The sequence below is a fragment of the Doryrhamphus excisus genome, chromosome 18 (genome assembly GCF_030265055.1).
Source record: "Doryrhamphus excisus isolate RoL2022-K1 chromosome 18, RoL_Dexc_1.0, whole genome shotgun sequence".
In the NCBI taxonomy this organism is placed as follows: domain Eukaryota; kingdom Metazoa; phylum Chordata; class Actinopteri; order Syngnathiformes; family Syngnathidae; genus Doryrhamphus; species Doryrhamphus excisus.
In genome coordinates, this window is record NC_080483.1 from 5,023,519 (window position 1) to 5,046,778 (window position 23,260).

The 23,260-nt window shown below is 39.6% G+C and overlaps 2 protein-coding genes across 11 annotated transcripts in view; one reads left to right on the forward strand and one right to left on the reverse strand.

Moving 5' to 3' along the window:
• The window catches only part of LOC131105954 (sodium- and chloride-dependent taurine transporter-like), a 38,044-nt gene extending 30,204 nt beyond the window's left edge, over positions 1–7,840 (forward strand). For both annotated transcript variants that reach the window (XM_058054521.1, XM_058054522.1), the window contains exons 12-15: positions 1,165–1,267; positions 2,709–2,809; positions 2,899–3,069; positions 3,144–7,840. In XM_058054521.1, the coding sequence (XP_057910504.1) occupies positions 1,165–1,267; positions 2,709–2,809; positions 2,899–3,069; positions 3,144–3,302 (534 nt within the window). In that variant the 3' untranslated portion in view covers positions 3,303–7,840. The remainder of the gene's footprint in view (positions 1–1,164; positions 1,268–2,708; positions 2,810–2,898; positions 3,070–3,143) is intronic.
• Positions 7,841–9,943: 2,103 nt separating this feature from the next.
• The window catches only part of LOC131106519 (glutamate receptor-interacting protein 2-like), a 93,692-nt gene continuing 80,375 nt past the window's right edge, over positions 9,944–23,260 (reverse strand). For all 9 annotated transcript variants that reach the window (XM_058055669.1, XM_058055668.1, XM_058055674.1 and 6 more), the window contains exons 13-25: positions 22,965–23,110; positions 22,753–22,833; positions 21,738–21,801; positions 21,506–21,651; positions 20,040–20,184; positions 19,284–19,423; positions 18,071–18,262; positions 17,823–17,982; positions 16,210–16,321; positions 15,858–16,053; positions 14,495–14,694; positions 14,191–14,337; positions 9,944–14,122 (exon numbers count right to left, since the gene is read on the reverse strand). In XM_058055669.1, the coding sequence (XP_057911652.1) occupies positions 13,967–14,122; positions 14,191–14,337; positions 14,495–14,694; positions 15,858–16,053; positions 16,210–16,321; positions 17,823–17,982; positions 18,071–18,262; positions 19,284–19,423; positions 20,040–20,184; positions 21,506–21,651; positions 21,738–21,801; positions 22,753–22,833; positions 22,965–23,110 (1,885 nt within the window). In that variant the 3' untranslated portion in view covers positions 9,944–13,966. The remainder of the gene's footprint in view (positions 14,123–14,190; positions 14,338–14,494; positions 14,695–15,857; positions 16,054–16,209; positions 16,322–17,822; positions 17,983–18,070; positions 18,263–19,283; positions 19,424–20,039; positions 20,185–21,505; positions 21,652–21,737; positions 21,802–22,752; positions 22,834–22,964; positions 23,111–23,260) is intronic.

The window sequence follows — 23,260 nt, forward strand, 5'->3', positions numbered from 1 at the left end:
GTATTTTTAATACTGTACATGAATTATTGATTTATTTATTATTGATACAATATAATTTCATATTTTATTTACTATTATAAATCTATCTATAAACCTATAAATCTATTTTCTAGATTTTGTAAAAGGTTAATATTAAAATGTTCATATTATTTTTAATACAATATATCATATTTTGATATTATTGTAAAAGTCATCATTTCTTTAATATTATTTCATATTTTATTTACTATTATAATTTAATATTATGTTCAAGTACTTCAAAATCTTTTCTAGATTTTATCTTATCTGGATCTTATCTGGATCTTATCAAAGCAGGATCTGAAACGCACCTTAGCACGATTAATGATAAATGATTAATAATATATGTGTGGAGGAACATTTTGCCACGCCAAAACTTTATTTTTGTGTTCCCAAACGAATGAAATTCATGTGTGTATTTAGTTATTTAGTTTAGATATCATAGCGTTAATTACACATTACTTACTGGCACATAGTCTCCAATGCAGAAGCATAGTAAAAAGTATTCAGCAACAAAAAAAAATCGTGGCTATGCTCTGTATCGTTCAAGTTGTGTGCCTAACTGCGCCACAAGCTCAACTCAATGAATTATTGTGGCCACTAGGTGTCACCAAAAATGTAAAATTTAAATGATACTGTATGTATTTTTAATACTGTACATAAATCGCACCTGATTATAATAAGTTGTAGGACCAGCCAAACTCAGACATACATTAGCATCTGTAATGTACAAAATGGCCCCCACTGCGTCCCTCAATTTTTCCGCATGCGGACACCCCTGCCCTACGGTCGCATCTGGAACATATTTCCACGTGTCCCGCTCACGTGGCCAACACCACGTTTTCATGCAGTGTTCTGCTGGCAGGCATTGCAGGTCCACCGGGGGCCCTCGTAGATGTAAATGTGGACATTTAGAGCGGTCACTGCTGTCAGGCAGAAGCCTGCAGTGCCAAACGGCTTCATGCGAGCAACGTTTTAAGCAATGACATCCCATTTTACAGCCCTCTCACGCTCAATCAATCATCTTTGAAGGAGTCTTTCCTGTCACCTTGGATTTCTATGACTGAGGTGACTTCTGGCTTTTGTGTCTGAGATGATGGTGTGTAAAGAAAGTGAAGAGAAACGTTGTTGTCGGTGTGTCCGCAGGGTGGCATGTATGTGTTCCAGCTGTTTGACTACTATGCAGCGAGCGGTGTGTGCCTTCTGTGGGTGGCATTCTTTGAATGTGTAGCTGTTGCCTGGGTTTATGGTGAGTACCACAAACACTGTGATGGAATGTCAGTTTCATCACTTTGTACACCACGAGGAATCAAATGAACACCAGGTTTTACTACCTGACAAATATATCAACCGTAGTCCATCGTAGATCTGGGTTTGACCTCCGCTGGTCATTCAAAGTGGGGAAGCTCTTTTTTTCCGTACCCTGCTTCTTGCCCAAAGTCATCTGGGATAGGCTCCAGCACACACCCCCGCCCGCCCCAATGAGGATTAAGTGGCACTGAAAGTAAAAGAAAGAATAAATCAAGTTAATTTATCACCTTTATTTACTATTATTTTTCTGGGTTTTGACATTTGAAGATTTAATATTAATATTTGTAATTAATATATTATATATATGTTAATATATAATAATCAATATATGTAATATATAATTAATATATATATAATTCATGTTATAGATTATGAATTATTTAATATGAGTATTTGTATTATTAATAGTAATATAATTTAACACATTTGTTTAAGATTAAATATATTTTAAATTGTATTTTATATTTTTAATACAGTATATAATATTTTGATATTATTATAAAAGTCATTTTCTCTGTATTTCTTTAATATTATGTCATATTTTATTTACTGTTATAATTTAATATTATGTTAAAGTACTTCTAAATCTTTTCTAGATTTTGTAAAATGTTAGTATTAAAATGTTCATATTATTTTTAATACAGTATATCATATTTTGATATTATTATAAAAGTCATTTTCTCTGTATTTCTTTAATATTATTTCATATTTTATTTACTATTATAATTGAATATTATGTATTATTTTATTTACTATTATAATTTAATATTATGTTAAAGTACTTCAAAATCTTTTCTAGATTTGTAAAATGTTAATATTAAAATGTTCATATTATTTTTAATACAGTATATTATATTTTTATATTATTATAAAGTCATTTTCTCTGTATTTCTTTAATATTATTATTTCATATTTTATTTACTATTATGATTTAATATTATGTTAAAGTACTTCTACATCTTTTCTAGATTTTGTAAAATGTTCATATTAAAATGTTAATATTATTTTAATACAGTATATCATATTTTGATAGTATTATACAAGTCATTTTCACTGTATTTCTTTAATATTATTTCATATTTTGTTCACTACTATAATTTAATATTATGTTAAAGTACTTCAAAATCTTTTCTAGATTTTGTAAAATGTTCATATTAAAATGTTCATATTATTTTTAATGCAGTATATCATATTTTGATATTATTATAAAAGTCATTTTCTCGGTATTTCTTTAATATTATTTCATATTTTATTTACTATTATGATTTAAAATTATGTTAAAGTACTTCAAAATCTTTACTAGATTTTGTAAAATGTTAATGTTAAAATGTTCATATTATTTTTAATACAGTATATCATGTTATATATTATTATAACAGGCGTTGATAACTTCTATGATGCTGTGGAGGACATGATTGGCTACAGACCAAACCCTTGGATGAAGTGGAGCTGGTCTGTTATCACTCCTTGCTTGTGTGTGGTAAGAAGCCGCTTTCTTCCTCGGTGATGGTTCTGAAACGGTAACTTCCTTTTGGCCAAACGCGTCTTCCTGTCCGTCCGTCCGTCCAGAGCTGCTTCATCTTCTCTCTGGTCAAATACAAGCCGCTGACGTACAACAAGGTGTACGAATATCCTGACTGGGCCATCGGAGTGGGCTGGACTTTGGCTCTCGCCTCCATGATCTGCATCCCCATGGTGGTGGTCATCAAGATCATTCGATCCGACGGGCCGCTCATTGAGGTGTGTTATCGTCTTGCTGGTGTCATTTTTTTTGTTCTCCATCGACATTCATCTTTTGTTCTTCCTGTCCACAGAGGATCAAGGCGGTGGCCGCCCCCGTTCGCGGCGGGGCCAGTTCCCGCCCGGCTGACCACCGCAGCCCCCGAGACCTGGCCTACCCCGCCGACCCCAACGGGAACAAGGGAGCACTGATGATGGCCCCCAGCCACACCATCGTAGAAACCATGATGTAAAAAAAAGCAAGCAGGAGATGCTCTCCATGAGAGCGTCTCCTCTCCTGCCGCTCTTCTCAACTAAAGCTAGCTAGCCTTCTGTTTCGCCGTCTGTCCGTCCTTGCGTCTGTCTGGTGGAATGAAAAAGGGTTTCAAGGAAAACTAAATCAAATCTTGTAGGAATACTTTGCAATCTATTTGTGATGTCCTCACACACGTCTCAGCTGAAGACGCAATAATTAATGAGTGGCTGCTTACATTTCTGGACAAGGACTTTCCTGAACCCGTTGGGTCCAAACATGGATTTTCATGGATTTTTCAGTCCAAGACCGAAAAAGCCCTAAAAGAAAAGCAAATTCTATCTTGTGAATGTGCCGCCTCCAACACCATTTTCCTTGCACTTGGATGATTTTTGGAAATGTTGGGAAAAACTCTCCAAAATCATGTGATAAATCAAAGCCAAAAAAAAAAAAAAGTCAAAAAATCCCAAAGTACTTGATCTAACTCTTAAGCTAAAAGGCCGATGCCGGTCAAAACAGAATCAGATGAATGTGGAATATGGATCTTATCAAAGCAGGATCTGAAACGCACCTTAGCACGAATGACCCCGCCCCCTGTCCCCTGCCAGTCCCCACCCCTAAACTGCGAGCGATGTATCTGAAAGGATTTGAAGTGTTGGAACCCTTAAGTGTCTCGTGTTTGGCGTTGTGTCCAGTAGTAGCTGATCCATCTATTATCTATCTCGATATCTTGCTGTTCTAGACCCGTTTATGGTACTTTAGCGGCCGCACTACTCTCGGATGGCGTTAAGGTTTCTGTTTTCTTCTTCTTCTTAGCCCCGCCTCTGTCTGTGTTCTACTAGGACTGTAGTCATTTCGTGTTTACTGTTGATGATCGTTGCAGTAGTTTTACATAGAGCACCCACATGCTAGATAACCCATATGGACAAAAGTATTGCGACATCTGTAACAGGAAGTGAAAATGAACCGTGTCGTATTGCTGGGTAGATTTATAGTGTTTAAAATTGAGTAAAAAAAAAAAAGTCACAATCCTGTTACCGCCGCAACTTGGGGCAGAGATCTCCGCTGCCCCACACAGCAGAGAAAGGACATGGTGATTTGGCAGGAATACAGTCTCACTAAGAAAATGTAATACATTTAATGAACAGTACAGTGTTTGTTATTAAAAATGAGTCATTCGTTCATTCATTCATGAGTGAATTAGCGGTGTCTCAATACTTTTGTCCACAAAGCTGAGAGAAAATGATCCATCTCGCGCTTGAAGAAATATTAATATTAGTTCTGTAGCCCAGCTGCTCCTTTATTGTGTGCAGTCCAGCAATGGCGATTATTCATACCTTCAGTAGCGCTTTCCTCGTCTTGTAAATATCAGGGACCAGTATCTCCTTTGGACCGAAGTCACCCAAACAGGGCCGGGTGGTTCTGCTCCAGTAGTTCTGTTGGGCTTTTAAAGTAACAGCATCTTGACAACGTTGAGAAGCCTTCATCTGGCATTTAAGAGTGGTTCTGAAAGATAGCTGTGTGGATTCAGAACCATGGACAGTGCTCTTGGTCTGTCTTGCATTGGGCCTGAGTGGTTTCCCTGCCATGTGACTTCGGTTATCGTAGAAAAATCTACACCAAAATGTTGCCTCGGTTTGCGTACAACACATCTTGTCGTATCACACTGGTACTTGAACACACCACCGTGACACCTACCTGAGCCTCATTTGGTGTCAACACAAGTTTGATCTCTCCTCAGAGAAATAGTTGATACCATGACATGGTATAATCCAGTGAACAGTTGATACCATGACATTTTACCACGACATCTAATTCAATGAACAATTGATATCATTTGATTGATGTTGAAACAGTCAACGTTTGATATCATGACATCATTATTAAATATCACAACATATCATGATATCATGACATCTTCTAAGACATAGTTTCCCAAACGGGTATGTCATTTGTCATAGGGGGGTATGTGAAAAAAAAACAAAAAAACAATTAGCGCCTAACACTCACAATTACAACTGTGTCTGAACGCCTCATGGTGAGAGAAGACGGATGCAGGAAGCGTTGTTCATTAAATAAGTCAGTTTGAATGATTAGTTTTTCATCTTCAAGAACTCCTTTATATCAGCGAAAACCTCTCCCTGTGAGTGGAGATTCACCCCAAAGTTAGGCTTTATTATTGTATGTTTCTTTTAGAGTTGGGACACCATGGAAAGATGCCAGTCAGATAATGGACAATTTATACTCAACAAGCAGGATCAAAACAGGCCAACTGCTGTCACTGCTGCGTTAGCTTTTTAGAGGAATGGTGCATTCAGGTGCATCACATAACTCCTTGGGTGGGAGTTTGAAATCACAGCAAACACACCCACACATGCACACGCAGTACAAATCATGTAATATTTACAAAAACAACCACTTGTTCCTGTTGCTCATAATAACCGTAAGACATTCATTCATTCATTTTCTACCGCTTTTTCCTCACGAGGGTTGCGGGGGGTGCTGGAGCCTATCCCAGCTGTCTTCGGGCGAGAGGCGGGGTACACCCTGGACTGGTGGCCAGCCAATCACAGGGCACATATAGACAAACAACCATTCACACTCACATTCATACCTATGGACAATTTGGAGTCGCCAATTAACCTAGCATGTTTTTGGAATGTGGGAGGAAACCGGAGTACCCGGAGAAAACCCACGCATGCACGAGGGTGGAATTGAACCCTGGTCTCCTAGCTGTGATGTCTCTGCGCTAACCACTCGACCACCGTGCCGCCCAACTGTAAGACAATGTTACAAAAAGTTTGACATCAATGTTAAACAAATAGACTTTCAGACAGATACTGCTTTGTCATGATTCAATTTGGTATCAAATGAATAAGCAGACTTCAACCAAAAGTGAAGCTCAAATTCAATCCATTGGAGTGAAATAAAACATATATAAGACATATATAATTTATCCATTGATCAGTGCTCAATGTCTAATTTCATCCTAATGTCACCATGCAAAATATAAATTTTTTTTACACCCGGAATTACTATCAAATGAATCAGCCAATTAATTATTTTCAATATTTCAGGTTAATTGACATAAAAAGGAGTGCGCGAGTAGGGGGTACTTGGCTTCAGGTCAAATGTCTGAAGGGGTACGCCACTGTAAATAAAGTTTGGGAACCACTGATGGTTTATATCCTGACATTTTAGTTGATATCATGACATTTTATAATCCAGTGGACAGTTGATACCGGTTGATATTATGACATTTTCATTGATATGATGACATTTAAGTCGATATCATGTGAAATCTTCCCATCCGCTCCGCAATTGATGTCATGTGACAGTGAACAGTTGATATCTAATCATGACTGAATCATCTCTTAATCCAGTGATTAATTGATATCATGACATTTCAGCTGATGGAATGCAGTGCTTCTCAAATAGTGGGGTGGGTCCCGCGATGAACTGTCAGGGGGTGGGAGTGTCTGCGAGAGGCTTTCATGACATAATCATAAATGATGTCATGACTGAATCATAACTGATCTTTTCTCATCCAGCGAACATTTGATTGCATGACATCTTCTAATCCGATATCATTCAATATCATGACATCAGAACACCATATCCACTGCAGACGTCTGCGTTCCTCCTTTTTCTAAAGAGTGATCAACATGCTGCTGTTGTTGAACGCCACATTGTTGCTAAATGAATGATCGCGTAATCAGACGTGTTGTCTTTGGTGCTGAGATCTTTCTACTAGAATCGATTCCTTGTTTGTTTCTGCTGGTGTTTTGCCCTCAAACACTCCCCTGTCAACCAGACAATAATGACCATGATGGATTTTGGCACGTGGAAGCACTCGTGATGCACTACTTTGTACTGCCCGATGTGAACATGTGATTTTGAATTTCTTTTTTTTTTAGCTTTTATGTGTGTGTGTGTTATTTTTTTAATGGAGCCCTGCAGCTTGTATACATTTCTTCCCATTTGCCTTTTTTATTCCAAACATGCCCAACCGGTGACTCAAGTCAATGATGTGCAATACGTTTCTCGTCATATCCTTCCAAAAGTGTTCCAAATGAAGAAGGACGACTTTACCAGATGAAGTATTTCCTGTATGTTCTTAGCTCAGTGATGCCCCCTTGGTAGACATCAGGGAACTACATCACCATGTGAACACCCATCCACCAATCCATCTTCTACGTTGCCTATCCCAAGGTCAACATTATTACTATTATTATTATTATTAGTGTTCCTCATTCACTAAAGCACATCTGGACTCATCCTCATCACCCTCATCCTCGCCTCTGTCCTTCAAGCAATGGTGTCCGTAGAGACAACCATCCCATCTCCCCTTCTCTTGCAAGTTTTCATCTGAAAATGTTTTTTAATTCTTTGTGGGGAAGAAAAACAAAACATTTTTAACAAACGTTTTTTTGTTTGTTTGTTTGTTTCCGTCATCTCTAAGCTTGAAAAAAAAATCAGGTTTAAAAAAAATGTCAAACTTGTTTTTGGTTGTTTCGTAATAAAAGAAAATCATCCTGAGATTTGGATGTTTTGTTTTTTGTGTAAACAATTGACTCATTATGTGGATAAAAGACACCTGTCACACAAACACTCATTCAAACCTCTACACCACCATGGGGAAGACCAAAGAGCTGAGAGTAGTTAGCTAGAGTCCTAACTAGTTCCTCTGTAACTACTCTAAATGTATGTTCTTTTGTTACTCAGCAACCATTGTACTCATTAGTTCCTCAGTAACTACTCAAAAGGAATGTGCTTTTGTCACTCAGCATCCACTCTATACTTTAGTTCCTCATTAGTCATCCATTAGCTCCTCAGTAACTACTCTAAATTGATGTGCCTTAGTTACTCAATAACTACTCTATTCATTAGTTTCCCAGCAGCTACTCTAAATGAAAGTGCTTTTGTCACTGCGTAACCACTCTACACATTGGTTCCCCATTAGTCATCCATTAGTTCCTCAGTAACTACTCAAAAGGAATGTGCTTTTGTCATTTTTGTCATTTAGAGTAGCAGCTGGGAAACAATGGCTGCCGAGTAACAAAGGAACATACATTTAGAGTAGTTACAGAGGAACTAATGAAAAGCTAATGATGAGCTAATGTGTATAGAGAGGTTACTGAGTGCCAAAAGCACATTCCTTTTGAGTAGTTACTGAGGAACTTATGGATTACTAAAGGGTAACTAATGTGTAGAGTGGTTACGGAGTGACAAAAGCACTTTCATTTAGAGTAGTTGCTGGGAAGCTAATGAATAGAGGAGTTATTGAGTAACTAAGGCATATCAATTTAGAGTAGTTACTGAGGAGCTAATGGATGACTAATGAGGAACTAATTTGTAGAGTGGTTGCTGAGTGACAAAAGCACATTCCTTTGGAGTAGTTACTGAGGAGCTAATGGATGACTAATGAGGAATTAATGCGTAGAGTGGTTGCTGAGTGACAAAAGCACATTCCTTTGGAGTAGTTACTGAGGAACTAATGAGTACAATGGTTGCTGAGTAACAAAGGAACATACATTTAGAGTGGTTACAGAGGAACTAATGAAGAACTAATGATGAGCTAATGTGTATAGAGTGGTTACTGAGTGCCAAAATTCTTTTTGAGTAGTTACTGAGGAACTCATGGATGAATAATGGGGAACTAATGTGTAGAGTGGTTGCTGAGTGACAAAAGCACATTCCTTTGGAGTAGTTACTGATGAACTAATGAGTACAATGGTTGCTGAGTAACAAAGGAACATACATTTAGAGTAGTTACAGAGGAACTAATGATGAGCGAATGTGTATAGAGTGGTTACTGAGTGCCAAAATTCTTTTTGAGTAGTTACTGAGGAACTAATGGATGACTAATGGGGAACTAATGTGTAGAGTGGTTACAGAGTGACAAAAGCACTTTCATTTAGAGTAGTTGCTGGGAAGCTAATGAATAGAGTAGTTATTGAGTAACTAAGGCACATCAATTATTTTTGGAGCAATGACAGGTTTAAAAAGTCTCAAAGACATGATACTGTCCCACTCATAAAAGTAGTAAAATAGTTAATACTTTATATGAATTTAGTTTTTTTACAAACCCCTTGAATGAGCATCTAATATTAATAACTGACTGATTCACATATGTATTGAGTTGTGGAGTCCTATAGAACAGCTACACACAATAACTTTCTATAGCTTCCAGCTTCCATGGACTTCTCACTTCTGACCCAAACGGTCTGTTTAATCTACTGCCCGCCCTCACTCACTCTGCTATGATTGGTCATTCTAACTACAGAAAAGTAGCAGTGGTGCCATCAGTGCCAGCAAAGTTTGTTTTGCGTTCTGGAGGAAACGGGTCAGACATGTTTGAGACGTGTGTAAATTAAACATTTTCCCACACAAGTTCCTCATTCCCATGAAGTGGAAAAAGCAGAAGGAAACATTTGCCTCCTGATTGATGACGAGCCAGTGATGTGCAACGGCAGCTGGAGCCACTTAGACAGTCAATAAGTCTGACGTTGTTTCTCATCCTCATTTCCACCAGGAGCAGCAATAATGAACCATATTTTAGAATCTGATGGGTCTGTGGTATACCCAATATCAACTTCCTTTATGTGTACATCATCTATGTAGCAAACAAAATGACAGGCACAAAGTTAGATGTTTTATTTTGCACTTTACAACTCTTTTCCATTTTTCAAGAGTCATTGTAGAAAAATATTATATTACAATGACTTTTACACACAAAACACACACACACACATTTTAAAACCTGCATCTGGAATTACAGGGTTTGCTGATTTTATACCTCAGTCTCATTAAAGACATAAAAAAAATTGATGAGTTCAATCAGGGCAGATTCAACACAGGAAGACTGAAAATATTTTATTTAAAAAAACATTTAAATAAATGTAAATTCAAAATACATTTTAGAAAACAAAACTAAACATTTGCTTACTTGGAATATAAATTTACAGCAATCACAGCTTTTTGTAGGGGTGACCTTCCAGGACCACCAGGGAATGGTAAAAATGACGTTGGTGTTGTGTTGAATGGTGTTCTCCTGCAATTTCTACTGAACATTTGCAATAAAAGTGAGTGTTGTAATAAGAGTTCCAAATGATTAATCGATGGAGCATCCTGTATCAATAAGAATCAGCCATTAATCTCTAGATTAATCGATTGTAGAGACATGCACCAGGTAGCCCGAGAGAAGCAATGGGGTGACAGGGTGTCTTTTACGCAACTCGAGAGCCAGGATTGTCGTGCATTTTTCATTGCTTGCCATGACTGAAGGTGAGAATGGATGCAAATAGGGGCTAAAGGACGCTAAAACTTCAAAACCGCGCCATTTGTAGACTATGCAGATCAGCTATGAAGTCCAACCAGAGCACAACATATCCTCACTAGCCAGATATATTACATTATATTAATTGAATCTATCACAAGGACATTTGCATCCCTAGTTGTGGATTGGAGGCTTTCCCTTTTCTCTTCAATTGCCATTGTTCGCTCGCTGACAGAATCCAGGTTTAATCCCTAAATAGGAACCACATTTCAATTATAAAATGCATAGCTAATGGAAAGTGGTCCAATAATAGTCACAGTTGGAATCGGAGTCACAGTGTTAGGCTTTAGCCTGGCTAGGCTTTAGCCTAGCATGAGAGGCGTGGCATTTCTCCAAGCCGCTGTCTGCATAATCTACGCGGTTTGAAGTAACAATTTACAATCATATTTGTTTTCACGGCGGTCTAGTGGTTAGCACGCAGACCTCACAGCTAGGAGACTAGGGTTCAATTCCACCCTCGGAATTGAATCTCTGTGTGGAGTTTGCATGTTCTCCCCGTGCATGCGTGGTACTCCGGTTTCCTCCCACATTCCAAAAACATGCTAGGTTAATTGGTGACTCCAAATTGTCCATAGATATGAATGTGAGTGTGAATGGTTGTTTGTCTATATGTGCCCTGTGATTGGCTGGCCACCAGTCCAGGGTGTACCCCGCCTCTCGCCCGAAGACAGCTGGGATAGGCTCCAGCACCCTCGTGAGGAAAAGCGGTAGAAAATGAATTCATGAATTTGTTTTCGCTTTGCAAGTTTTTAAGTAGGATTGTAAAAAAAACGTTGACTGAAGCTAATGCTACTATAGTGACACAAAGATCTTACGCTTATGTCATACATGTATATTTTATGTTTTTTAAATGACATATTTATAAATAATTAATGGCTTGGGGTGAATTAAATTTTGTGTGAGATAAGGCCTCTTTTCGGGGGGGATTTTATTTTATTTTTTACCAAAAAGCCACAAAAACTGAATGACAAATATGCAGGGATGCACTTCACTGTATTTCCAGATTGGGCTTAAAACATTTTTATTATATATATGAAGGGGGGGGGGGGGCACGTACACACACACACACACACAGCCAGACAAATTTTACATACAAAAACCAACAACACAACACTGTGGAAGGCTTTTCTCTCAGCATGTTGCTGCTTTACAAAAGCTCTTTATAGCATAAAAAAACACTCCATTCATGACAATATTTACACTACATTGTATTTTACACTGTGCTTTTTTTCTTTTTTAGAAGTGCAAATGTCCCTCGCACTTACACTCACACCCACGCACACACATGCTTTTGTGAAAAGTCACCATTATATACGTACTTGTAAACAAATGTTCATGTATGTATACTATATTTACCGTCCCAGACTGTTTTCACTGATGGATGTGAAGGGTGGGGTGTCCGTGGGGGTCTGGACTGTAAAAAATGTTATGGAAAAATACGGGGGAAATAACGGAAATTCTGGCCGTCCAAAAAAATGTTGAAAGTTTGACTTTCACCAGGGGTGTCCAAAGTGTAGCCTGGGGCACATTCTAAAAATAGAGTTTATCAAATTCAAAAAATTTAGTTTGTTTGAACAAGTAACAATAAATCAGAATTTTATGAGAATAATGTTGTAATATTACAAATAAATATAAAGTCATTTTGTTAGCATAGAGTTGAAATATTTAAGAAAAAAAACATTTTTTAAAATAAACTCCAATATTGTAAATAACAAACAAATCAAAGTTGGAATTTTTGAAATATTAGATGACGATAATTACGTCAAAACATCAAGTCACAATTAGACAAAGTAGAAGAAAGTTTCCAAAACATTTGAAATAGTTGGATAGTAAGAAAAAATACAGAAATGAAAAAAAAACAGCTGTAATTTTATGAAAATAAAGTCTAAATATTGAAAGAAAAACGTTGCAATTTTATGAGGATAAACTTGCAATAATATGAGGGGAAATATATAATTTTAGTTACATTGGCTTGACACATTATAGGTTTTAAAAAATTGTTTTACAAGTCATAAATTAATTCAATTAAATTCAGTCAGGAAAAAAGTTACAATATGGCAACAAAGTCGAAATACTATGGGAATAAACTAAATAATAGTTTTCACCTCTATGAATAAGCTGACATGCTGTTTTTTTCTTGAAATATATATGTATAATGTACATTATGTTGCTTTACAAAATATATATTTGGACACCCCTGGGTTACGCCCACGTTACTATGGAAGATTTATATTTATATTTTTTTAAGAAAATGAAATGACGGTGAAAATTGGGGAGGGTTGACAGGTATGTTGACAGTATGTTGTAAGCTGGGGTGCCATATTGGGGGGAACAATGTAATTTTTTTTTTTCCATGGGGCTCAGAATTCCTGTCGGCACCCCTGGTTGTGAGAGTGTTACATAACAAAGTGACTAACGGCTGACAGAGTGAAGGAAAAAAGGAATGTTGATCTCTGAAAGACTGCTGTTTTGTTGACATGGCAATGTTCATAAATATAGAAAAAGTACTCATAAACTGTTTAGAGCCTTTGTGACTAACTTAACAAGTGTGCTTCTGGGGGTGCGGGGTCATGTGACCGCTAATCCTTAAATAATGAGGTCTGCTTTGACATTCCGGAAGAAAACAGCAGGCAAAGTAAGCTGGAGGAAAGAATGTCTTTTCTAATGAACCTAAATTAAGAGGGTGCTGGGGTGGGGGTGGGGGTGGGGGTGGCGGTGTGGAGCCTGAGGCCCGGCTCTGGAAGTCCTTTTTTTTTCCCTAACAGGCAAAGTCTGAAAGGCAGGAAGCACTTACTCAGCAAAATAGCCTTCAGTTTGAATTGTCGCAATGGTAACCACTTCACATGACCCCCACCCCTGACTACCGGCGGCACCGCAGGGACTCCAACAAGGTGAAAAGCCAAGAAAAAAGGTTGTCCATGCTTGACCACTTCCATTTACGGAAGAACAGTCCTCACCTCTCTGTGATTGGTGGCTTCCTCCGGATAGGAGATGACATCATAGCTGCGTCCATGCCGTGACACTTTTATTGTGCTGCTGGAAAACGTACCTTTTTGTGCAAAAGTCTTTCAGGTCTCCAGCTGAGTTTTTGTGTGAATTTAGCAGCAACTTGGATTCCGTCCTTTTGAACCACAGAGAGGACATTAAAAATAATGTGATCAGTGATCTCCAGTCTCGTAAGGCAGGTCCAGTTAGTGCTGACATGTGGTGAAGAAAGACGCTGTATGACAGCAGTAGAACCTGGCGTAGCGGGCGGCGCTGTTCCTTTAAGGTTCCATGGGTGTGTCTTTTAGCAACATGCCACGCCCGCCTGACTGATGTCTATGCTACAGGTCCAGCGGATGGTGGTCCAAAGTGTTGTTGTTGTCTTCGGCACCATCCAGCGGGTTGCGACTGATGACCAGTTCCAGTCGGTCTCCCGCCTCCGTGATGAGAGGGACGGCCAAGCAGCAGTCAAAGTCCCTCGTCCTCACGTGGTTCACCTGCAAAGGGGGGGACAAACACCACCCAACATGTGACCCTGAAACCCCAGCCCTCCTTAAATCGGTACCTGGAGGATCCTGTCGTAGGGTCGAAGTCCGGATCGGTCAGCGGGTCCATCAGGTCGTACCATGTTGACGTATACGCCTTTTTCCAGGTAGCCATCTGACACGCTGAAACCAAAGTCGTCACTTTCTGGATCTTTGATTACAGTCACCTGCAGAGAAACAGACACAAGTTTAACATCAACTTTTCCATGGAAGAACTGAAGTCGGTCGTCAGGAGGCAATAAGCTATTCTGGTTTTACAGTCATGGACACGCTCCAAAGTCGATTAAACGTCCCACAGGTCTTTTGACCACTGGTGAAACTGACCTTGTGCAGCTCCAAAGGTGTCGGCGACAAAAGTCCTTGCATATCTTCTTTGATGCGACGAGACTCCCAAGTCCTTTCCGACACCCTCAGTGATGCTTTGGGCTTGGACTCATGGTGCATTAGAGGGGACATGTTGTCCTGAAGGATGTGGGAACCCGGGTGAAGGAGGTCGTCCTGGTTGAAGTGAACCTCCATGTGGTCTATGAGGGGAATGTAAGCATTGCAGTCAAGACAATTTGTATTGTTTTTAGTGACTGGACCCTACGCTCTTCTATAAGTGGGTCAAAATGACCCATACTAGAATCAATGCGTTTTTATGTCAATTTTGCCATTTTGGTTAAGAATAATCACTTGTATGATATTTAGTATTATATTTAGGACCACACAAGAATGATTTCATCCAGCATCTGTAGGACCATTTCAGCTGTGTATCTCGCAGCCAAGGCATGGATGAGGAAACAAAAGCGTAATACCCAACAATACATATAGTAATGTTAGCCAGCTAGTGTCAGCTAGTTATAAAGTAGGCTAATTTGTAGGCTAATACTAACAGTCATGAAAGACACATACACAATATTATATGAAGATAATACTTGTTGTATTAGCACTTTATGTGTAAAATAATCTTCCTGAAGGGTGATACTCTGACATAATCTGTGTGGTCTACAGTTAATTTATTCCTGACAGCCAAAGTTGATAAGAATCAAAATTCCGATTGGATTCCATAGAAAATGGAAGGGTCATTTTTGACCCACTTATGGAAGGTTGGGGTTGTAACACAAAAACTAAAATTTCTTAAAATTTATAAAAGCTAAGTTAAAAATGTGAATGGTATGATAGCAAAAACATGTTTTTTTTTAGGAATACCTGGAATATGAAATGATGAAAAATTTTCATTACGAAGATATTTCAAGAAAACAACCTGACCGGGTCATTTTTGACCCACTTATGGAAGGTTGGGGTAGTAACACAAAAACTAAAATTTCTTAAAATGTATAAAAGGTAAGTTCAAAATGTGAATGGCATGAAATTAAAAACATGTTTTTTGAGGAATACCTGGAATATGAAATGATCAAAAATTTTCATTACGAACATATTTCAAGAAAACAACCTGACCGGGTCATTTTTGACCCACTTATGGAAGGTTGGGGTAGTAACACAAAACTAAAATTTCTTAAAATTTATAAAAGGTAAGTTAAAAATGTTAATGGTATGATATTAAAAAACATGTTTTTTTTTAGGAATACATGGAATATGAAATGATGAAAATTTTTCATTACGAAGATATTTCAAGAAAACAACCTGACCGGGTCATTTTTGACCCACTTATGCATCTAAGGATTAATGCAATGCTCAGGGTCACCTTGGTGGAGCTGGGCCTCCTCATGTAGGTGGAGCTCCTCGTGCAGGTGTGCCCCCTGGTGGAGGTGCGCCCCCTGGTGGAGGAGCGAATTCCGTTGCAACGGGCTCATCCTACTGTGGCTCAAGATGGCATCAGGTGGAGGCTTGTTGACGCCTTCTACTCCCAAACTGATGGCCGTGCCCGTCATGATGGATGCCTGCACAGACGCTCTGCTGCTTTAACAGTACATCCATAGAACTCTTATTTCCTCTGTGAAGGATACTAACACAGCTGAGGAAGCAAGACCCCAAAGTACTTTGATTTTGAAGTATGTGATCCTAACGGCAACACTATTCATCAGTAGTCAACAAACCTCAATCTCTCTGAGCAGTTCTGATTGGCCACATGTCTCTAGGTCTTCCAGAGCCTGACACCAGAAACTGTCATCAGAGTCCATCAGAATTCCATCCGACTGCCCAACAAAACTAATGGCGCAAAAACAAAAACATTTTTTTTGTCAATTCATTCCATTTGAAGGTAGACTTAAAGGGGACCTATTATGCTCATTTTTCACCATTTGTATTGAGTTGTGGTCTCCTATAGAGCAAATACACATGGTAACCCGCACAGAAAGCTTTCTAGATATTACAGAATCTGCACCTATTCTGTTTTAATTTATCCAGGCATGCCCACTCCGCTGTGGTTGGTCACACTCCTGAGTGCTTACAAAGATTTCCGGTTTGTGCCGCTAGCTTGATAATAAACTGTGATTTATCTTTTAAAATGTCCGCTTTTAACATACAGTAAACCTTGGATATATCAGACTCGGATATATCGGAAATTCGCTCACAACGGACAGATAAAAAAGAACCGATTTTTCTGTAATGCATTTCCAATAAAAATTCATTGCATATATCAGATTTTTTTATAACGGATTTCGCCTATTTCGGACAAAATCTCCAGTCCCGTTCCAATGCATTTCCATTAAATTTCCCTCGCATATATCGGATGGCCGCATCGTGGCGCTCCGATTCACTGAATCGTGACAGGCCGCTATACGACGTCATTTGCAGCGTTTGCAGCGTTGCCTGCGCGTCCAGGTACATTGGAAACATAGTCAAGGAACACCCTTTTTATAACGGATAAAATCCGATTTACGCATATACCGGATATAAATCCGATATATGCGTAAAACGGACATTTTCCGGTATACGCATATAACGGATTTCGCTTATATCGGACAAAACCAGTGGGAACAATTGAATCCGATATATCCGAGGTTTACTGTACAACCATAAGTGTTGGAACCCGAATCCGACCCACCAGAAGTAGAGAATGGACAGTCCGAAGTTTCTTAAGAAAAGAGATTACTTCAAGGTGTCGCTCAATAGTAAGTAGCTTTAGCATTTTTGAGTTAGGCTAAGGTTTTTGCGGGACTACCAGTGTTTAAAAAAACTCTGGTTTAACCACTGATTGGGGCAGGAAATGGCTATTAGCAAACTCGCTCACAAGAATAATCTATAATGCTACACAGAAAACCACTTTTGCTCCACAACATACACAAAATAAAAGTTAGGACACTGAGAAACCGTTGAAAAAAACTTTGACACGACCAATTAAGGCTTCATCAAGGATTCAGCAACAGTTTGTCAGCTAGTCCAGCTGCATAGCGGCCCATGTTCACTGAACAGTCCAAACAGCTTGGGGAAGAGCAGAGAGTGTATCTGGGCAGTAGCCATGCCAGTCTCCTCTGTGACATCACAAAGGAAGACTTTTGCAATGCCCTCTGAAACCGAGTGTTTTGAGCCATTCCAAACTTCTTTCAGGGCTCACTTCCAAATGAGCAAACCTCTTTATCTGATACTTTGGGATGGTTTAACACGAGAATAAAACAGTCTAACTACATTTATATGTCAGAAAAGTGAAAAAAGCATAATAGGTACCCTTCAAGTGAAGAAACATAGTAAATAGTCTGAATGGTCTCACCTTGGGGGTTTTTCCCACTCATCCTCACTAAAGCCTCCGTCACTAAAGGGATAGTTCTTTCGGCAGCCAGGAGGAGGCGTGGTGCTGTGCTGCTGCTTTGCACTACGCCACTCGTGAGGGTGGAGGGCAATTCCGGCTGAAGCTTGGTGGCTGTAGGTGCCTATGCAAGCAAACAACCAAGGAGTGCCTCTCAGGAACACCATCTTAGTCTCCTTCAACCTTTCATCTTGCTCTAATTCCACGCTTACCCTGGCTGCAGTAGCCGGCATCCAGGCCAGAGCCGTCCCACGACTCCATGGCAGAGTCCACGCTGGGGATGGTGGTGGAGTAGAGCTCAGACAGTTTGTTGGTCTGCTGGCTGTCGGTCAGATCATCTTCGGTGTCACTGAGCTCGTTCTCAGTTGTGTCCTCTGCCTCGGCCGCCTTCCTCTCCTCTGCATCTTGGAGGACAAACATGGAAGTTAGAGTGTCGCTTCAAATCAGTCACCAAACACCTAAAATATGTTGTGTTTTAGGTCCAGGTTAGGTTAACGTATTAAAACCTGCTCCCCTGAAATGGAACAGTGTCGATTACTGTGACAACTGACAATAGCGGCTGCACGGCGGTCATGTGGTTAGCGCGCAGACTGGGTTCAATTCCACCCCCGGCCATCTCTGTATGTTCTCCCCGTGCATGTGTGGGTTTTCCCCGGGTACTCCGGTTTCCTCCCACATTCCAAAAACATGCTAGGTTAATTGGCCACTCCAAATTGTCCATAGGTATGAATGTGAGTGTGAATGGTTGTTTGTCTATATGTGCCCTGTGATTGGCTGGCCACCAGTCCAGGGTGTACCCCGCCTCTCGCCCGAAGACAGCTGGGATAGGCTCCAGCACCCCCCATGACCCTCGTGAGGATAAGCGGTATAAAATGAATGAATGAATGAATGAATGAATGAACTGACAATAGCATGAGCTCCATCTCCAACTCCACATCAACCATTGAACATTAAGCATTGAAGATTGAAGCATTAAAACACCAGACCATTGAAAATCAAACATCAAGTGCTGTGAACATTAGACACCGAGCATCAAACCTCAAGCATTGGATATCAAGCACTGACCAACGAGTGTTAAACACTGACCATCAGTATCAGACTTCAAATATTGGACATTGAGCGCTGAGCATCCAACATTGAACACTTAGCATTGAACACTGAGCATCAAACATGGGACACTGAGCTTTGACTCAAACGATGGATAGATGGATGGATGGATAGATGGATAGACTTAGCATCAACTATCAAACATTGAGCATCAAACAAACATTGAGCACTGAACGTCGGATATTGAGCTTCGAAAATCAAGCATTAAACATCAAACATTGGACACTGAGCATTGCACATAGTTCATCAAATACCCAACATTGAACATCAAGCATTGAGCATCAAACACCTGCACACACACAACACCAACAGACTTACTGTCCAGCTGCTTCTTGATCCTGAGAGTGACTGTCTCTCCCGCCATCTGCAGGAGGTGGATGGCCTCGCTCAGCGGTTTACCTTTCAGGCTGACGCTGTTAATGGCCAGAATGCGGTCACCCACGTGAATAGCCCCTGTCCTGGACACATAGACACACACATGCGCGCACACTGGTGAGGACGCAACACGCCACTGCATCTATAAGTGCATGTGAAATGTATATGATATATATGACAGGAATGATACATTATGTTAACAAAACAAACAAAATTGTTGAGGTGTATTGAAAAGGTCGATTCCCATTACAACACACACTCATAGCTTGTACTTCATTGAAAACGTTAAATTGCTTCATGTTTGTACATGTCCGCTCGGCAACACGCTGGAGGGGGATCGGGGGGCGTACTCGCCTCTCGGCCAATGTCAGCAGGGATTAGCTCCGCCTCCTCCCGACCCTGCACAGGATCATGACTGTGTCGAATGGAGGCAGGTTTATTTATAGGGAGCTTTATGAGAGCAGGTCTTTATAGACAAGGAAATGATGGAACCATTACATCACACTCTCGACTAATGTGTGTGTGTGTGTGTGTGTGTGTGTGTGTGTGTGTCGCCTATGCAGACACTTGATGATGATTACATAAGCTGTGTGGTGGACTGAAGGTGAGACTGAAGACCACACAGTGTTGCGTCATCTTGTTGTCAACATGTGATGTGAGTGTGTGTGTGTGTGTGTGTACGTGCGCACGTGCATGCACCTCTCGGCCAGGCCTCGCTTGGTCAGGCCTGAAATGGTGATTGGGTCAAAAGGCTCCTCTGTGCCAGAGATGGTGATGCCCAGCGGGCCTCCATAGCGCTTCAACTCCACAGTGTAGATGATGCTGCCTGACGTCTCCTGCTCATCTGATACACACACACACAAATAGTGTTACTGTTCGTGTTAACATTGACACATAAAAAACACAAATTCTCTGAGAGGAGGTCAGATCTCCTTTCCATGGAACACTGATGAGTAAAGCTGTTACCATGGTAACCACATACCACAAGGCATCATAATCATCAGCTCCTGATTGTTATTCCATCTGTGTGTGTGTAGGGGATGTAATTGTTTAGGGGTGTAAAATCTCAGTCATGCTGTGTGTGTGTGTGTATGTGTGTGTGTGTGTGTGAGACGACAAACACTGTTGCATAAGAGGTCACCATCCATTTCCTGAGAAGACATTTTCCTTGAAATTCTTTCTATAATTTCACTTTACTTATTCACTTCCACATTAAAGAACAAACACTACATATGAATGTCTTTGCAAAGAGCTACATATAATAATAATATATAATATATATTATATAATATATATTATATAATATATAATAATAACCATTACCTTGTATCATATTTAGGGCTGTCAAATTAATAAAAACTGCAATGTAATCACATTTTTCAAAAGTAATTAATCACGATTAATCACTATTTGCAACTATGTGTGGAATATACCCATTTATACTACTTAAAGATAAACGACAGGACAACATGTATTGATATTTGTATGTATGAAGAGCTCCTAAACAGAAACAAAAAATGTAACATATGTTTTGAGTTCAAAGACACCAATTAATTTAATTTGAATAAACGTGTTTTAAATGTATTTTCACTTATTGTTTTTCTTTGTGTTTATTGTGTTTATTTAGACCACACATACACACATACACACATAAAATAGATACTGTTGTGATTTTCGGAGTGTCCGTGAATGCGTCTCGCGGTCGTCGCGTGACAATGAGGAAGCATCGTTGCTAGGCGTACTAGAGACGTGTGTGTGTGTGTGTGTGTTGGAAGTACGTATATACTATTGGAATCGCTGTTGATGTATTTAGGTCAAAATGAAGTTATAAAAGAGGATCCGACTCTGTGTGGCTGAAGGACACTACACTATACTTCCGCCTGCCATCATAACAGAAGTGTGTCTTCACGTGATGCGCATGATTGACATCAGGTTTGCTCAATTTACTTCATTCAAGTAAAATCTAAAACGTTGTCATAGAATTAATACAAAGAAAAACGGCCACCAACGGCATCTAGTGGTGGAATAAGTGATTGCATATGTAAATGATGCCAGCAAGTGTGGCTGTGCAATATAGGAGTTTGTGTAACCCTCTCTCCTTGACACCTTTAGAGCTGCACAGGGCTTTTAGCTCACTGGCTAGTGCTGCTCCACTTGGCACACACCTGAGTTATCTTCATCTTTGCGGATCTTCAACTTGACCAGCTCCTCGCATTGCTGGAGGATCTGCTCGGCATCCTCTCTGGAGCAGTTCTCCAGCCGTATGTTGTCGATGGCCAGCAGCTTGTCGCCGGGTTCCAGCGTTCCTGTTCTGAAGGAGAGCAGCATGAAGCAGTCAGAGCATGATGAGAAAATAAGGAGGGAAAAAACAGCATAAAGATGAAATAAATATGATACCTGTGGGCCATGCTGCCCTTCTTGATATCCGAGATGATGAGAGGCTCACCTGCCTTTTTATTGGCTGTGGAGGCAGATGATGTCATTGTGATGATGCAGTGAAACACAACATTTGATGTCATTAAATTGCAAAACAACTACTCCAGCATGTCTTCACGTGCTGCACGGTGGTAGAGTGGTTACCCCACCTCTCATCCAAAGACAACTGGGATAGGCTCCAGCATACTCCAGCAACCGTAGTGAGGGTAAGCATCATAGACAATGGATGGAATATTCCAAATTTATTGGGGTAAAACTCTGTTTTTTTCAATTTCAGCTTTTTTGGTTTCATTGCCAACTTCTGTTTTCCTGTAAACTTTCCTCTTGTAATTCTGACATAATTTTTTTACTTTATATTTTGACTTTATTCTTGCAAAATCACTTTTTCCTCAACCTAATTAAAAAAAAATCCAACTTTATTTGTTGTATTGTTTGTTTCACATAACATTACAACTTTTAAATGAAATAATAATACATAAATAAATGAATAAATAAATAATAATATTTCCATTTTATGCTACTAAAATGACATCATTTTGCCTCATCATATTGCACTTTTTGGGGGGGTAAAATTACCACTTTTTCTCATGAGATTACTTTTTTCTCATAATATTTTGACTTAATTCTTGTAAAATGACCTGCCTACAATTCCACATTGCTGTTGTTGGATGTTTTTTTTTTAAAATTATATTTAATTATATTTTTAGACTGGGCTGCGGGCCAGTAAAACATGAGTACGAGTAAATTCTGCTGCATAAAAAGCTGCAGATTGTTCATCTTACCACAAGAGGGAACCATTGTACTTTTTTCTTGTGTCTACCATGCAGTAACAACAATGGCCCAAAACCGTTCTTGTACTTAGGTACATTCTAAATGTCTATATTTGAACGTTTTATTGTGCTAATTGATAAATGAGGTCATAGATAGTCATAGATGACAAAGAAGGTGCTTTTTGTGTGTGTGTGTGTGTGCGTACTACTAATAGTGAGGCCAAGCTCCACCCCTCTTTTCTTAGGTAGTTTGACGTGAAAGGTTCCACTGCTGGGCACCACAGACTCTGCAATAAGACACACACACTCAAAAGAACGCATGCTGGCAAGTAAGTCAAAGGACCTAAACGTCTGAAGAAGAAAGGAAAATCCAACATGTCTGACATATGAAATGTGTGTGTGTGAAAAGGTGACACACCTGCCACATCAAACTCGATTTCTAGGGCGACTTTATTGGTCAACGCCGCGTCCCGTAGAAGCTGGTTGGCCTCCTCCAGGGTGCCGTCCTCTGTGGGGATGCCGTTGATGGACAGGAGGCGGTCCCCGACTTGCAGCAGGCCACACCTACAGAGTTACCATAAAAGAGTAAGTGTCAATATAGTGATATATATAGCACATCATGACTGGTTCAAGACTCTTCATCCTCGTATTTAGCAAACATCAACTGCTTGTATTGTTTCTTGAATTGGCTCATCGTTGTGCATTGTTTGATTT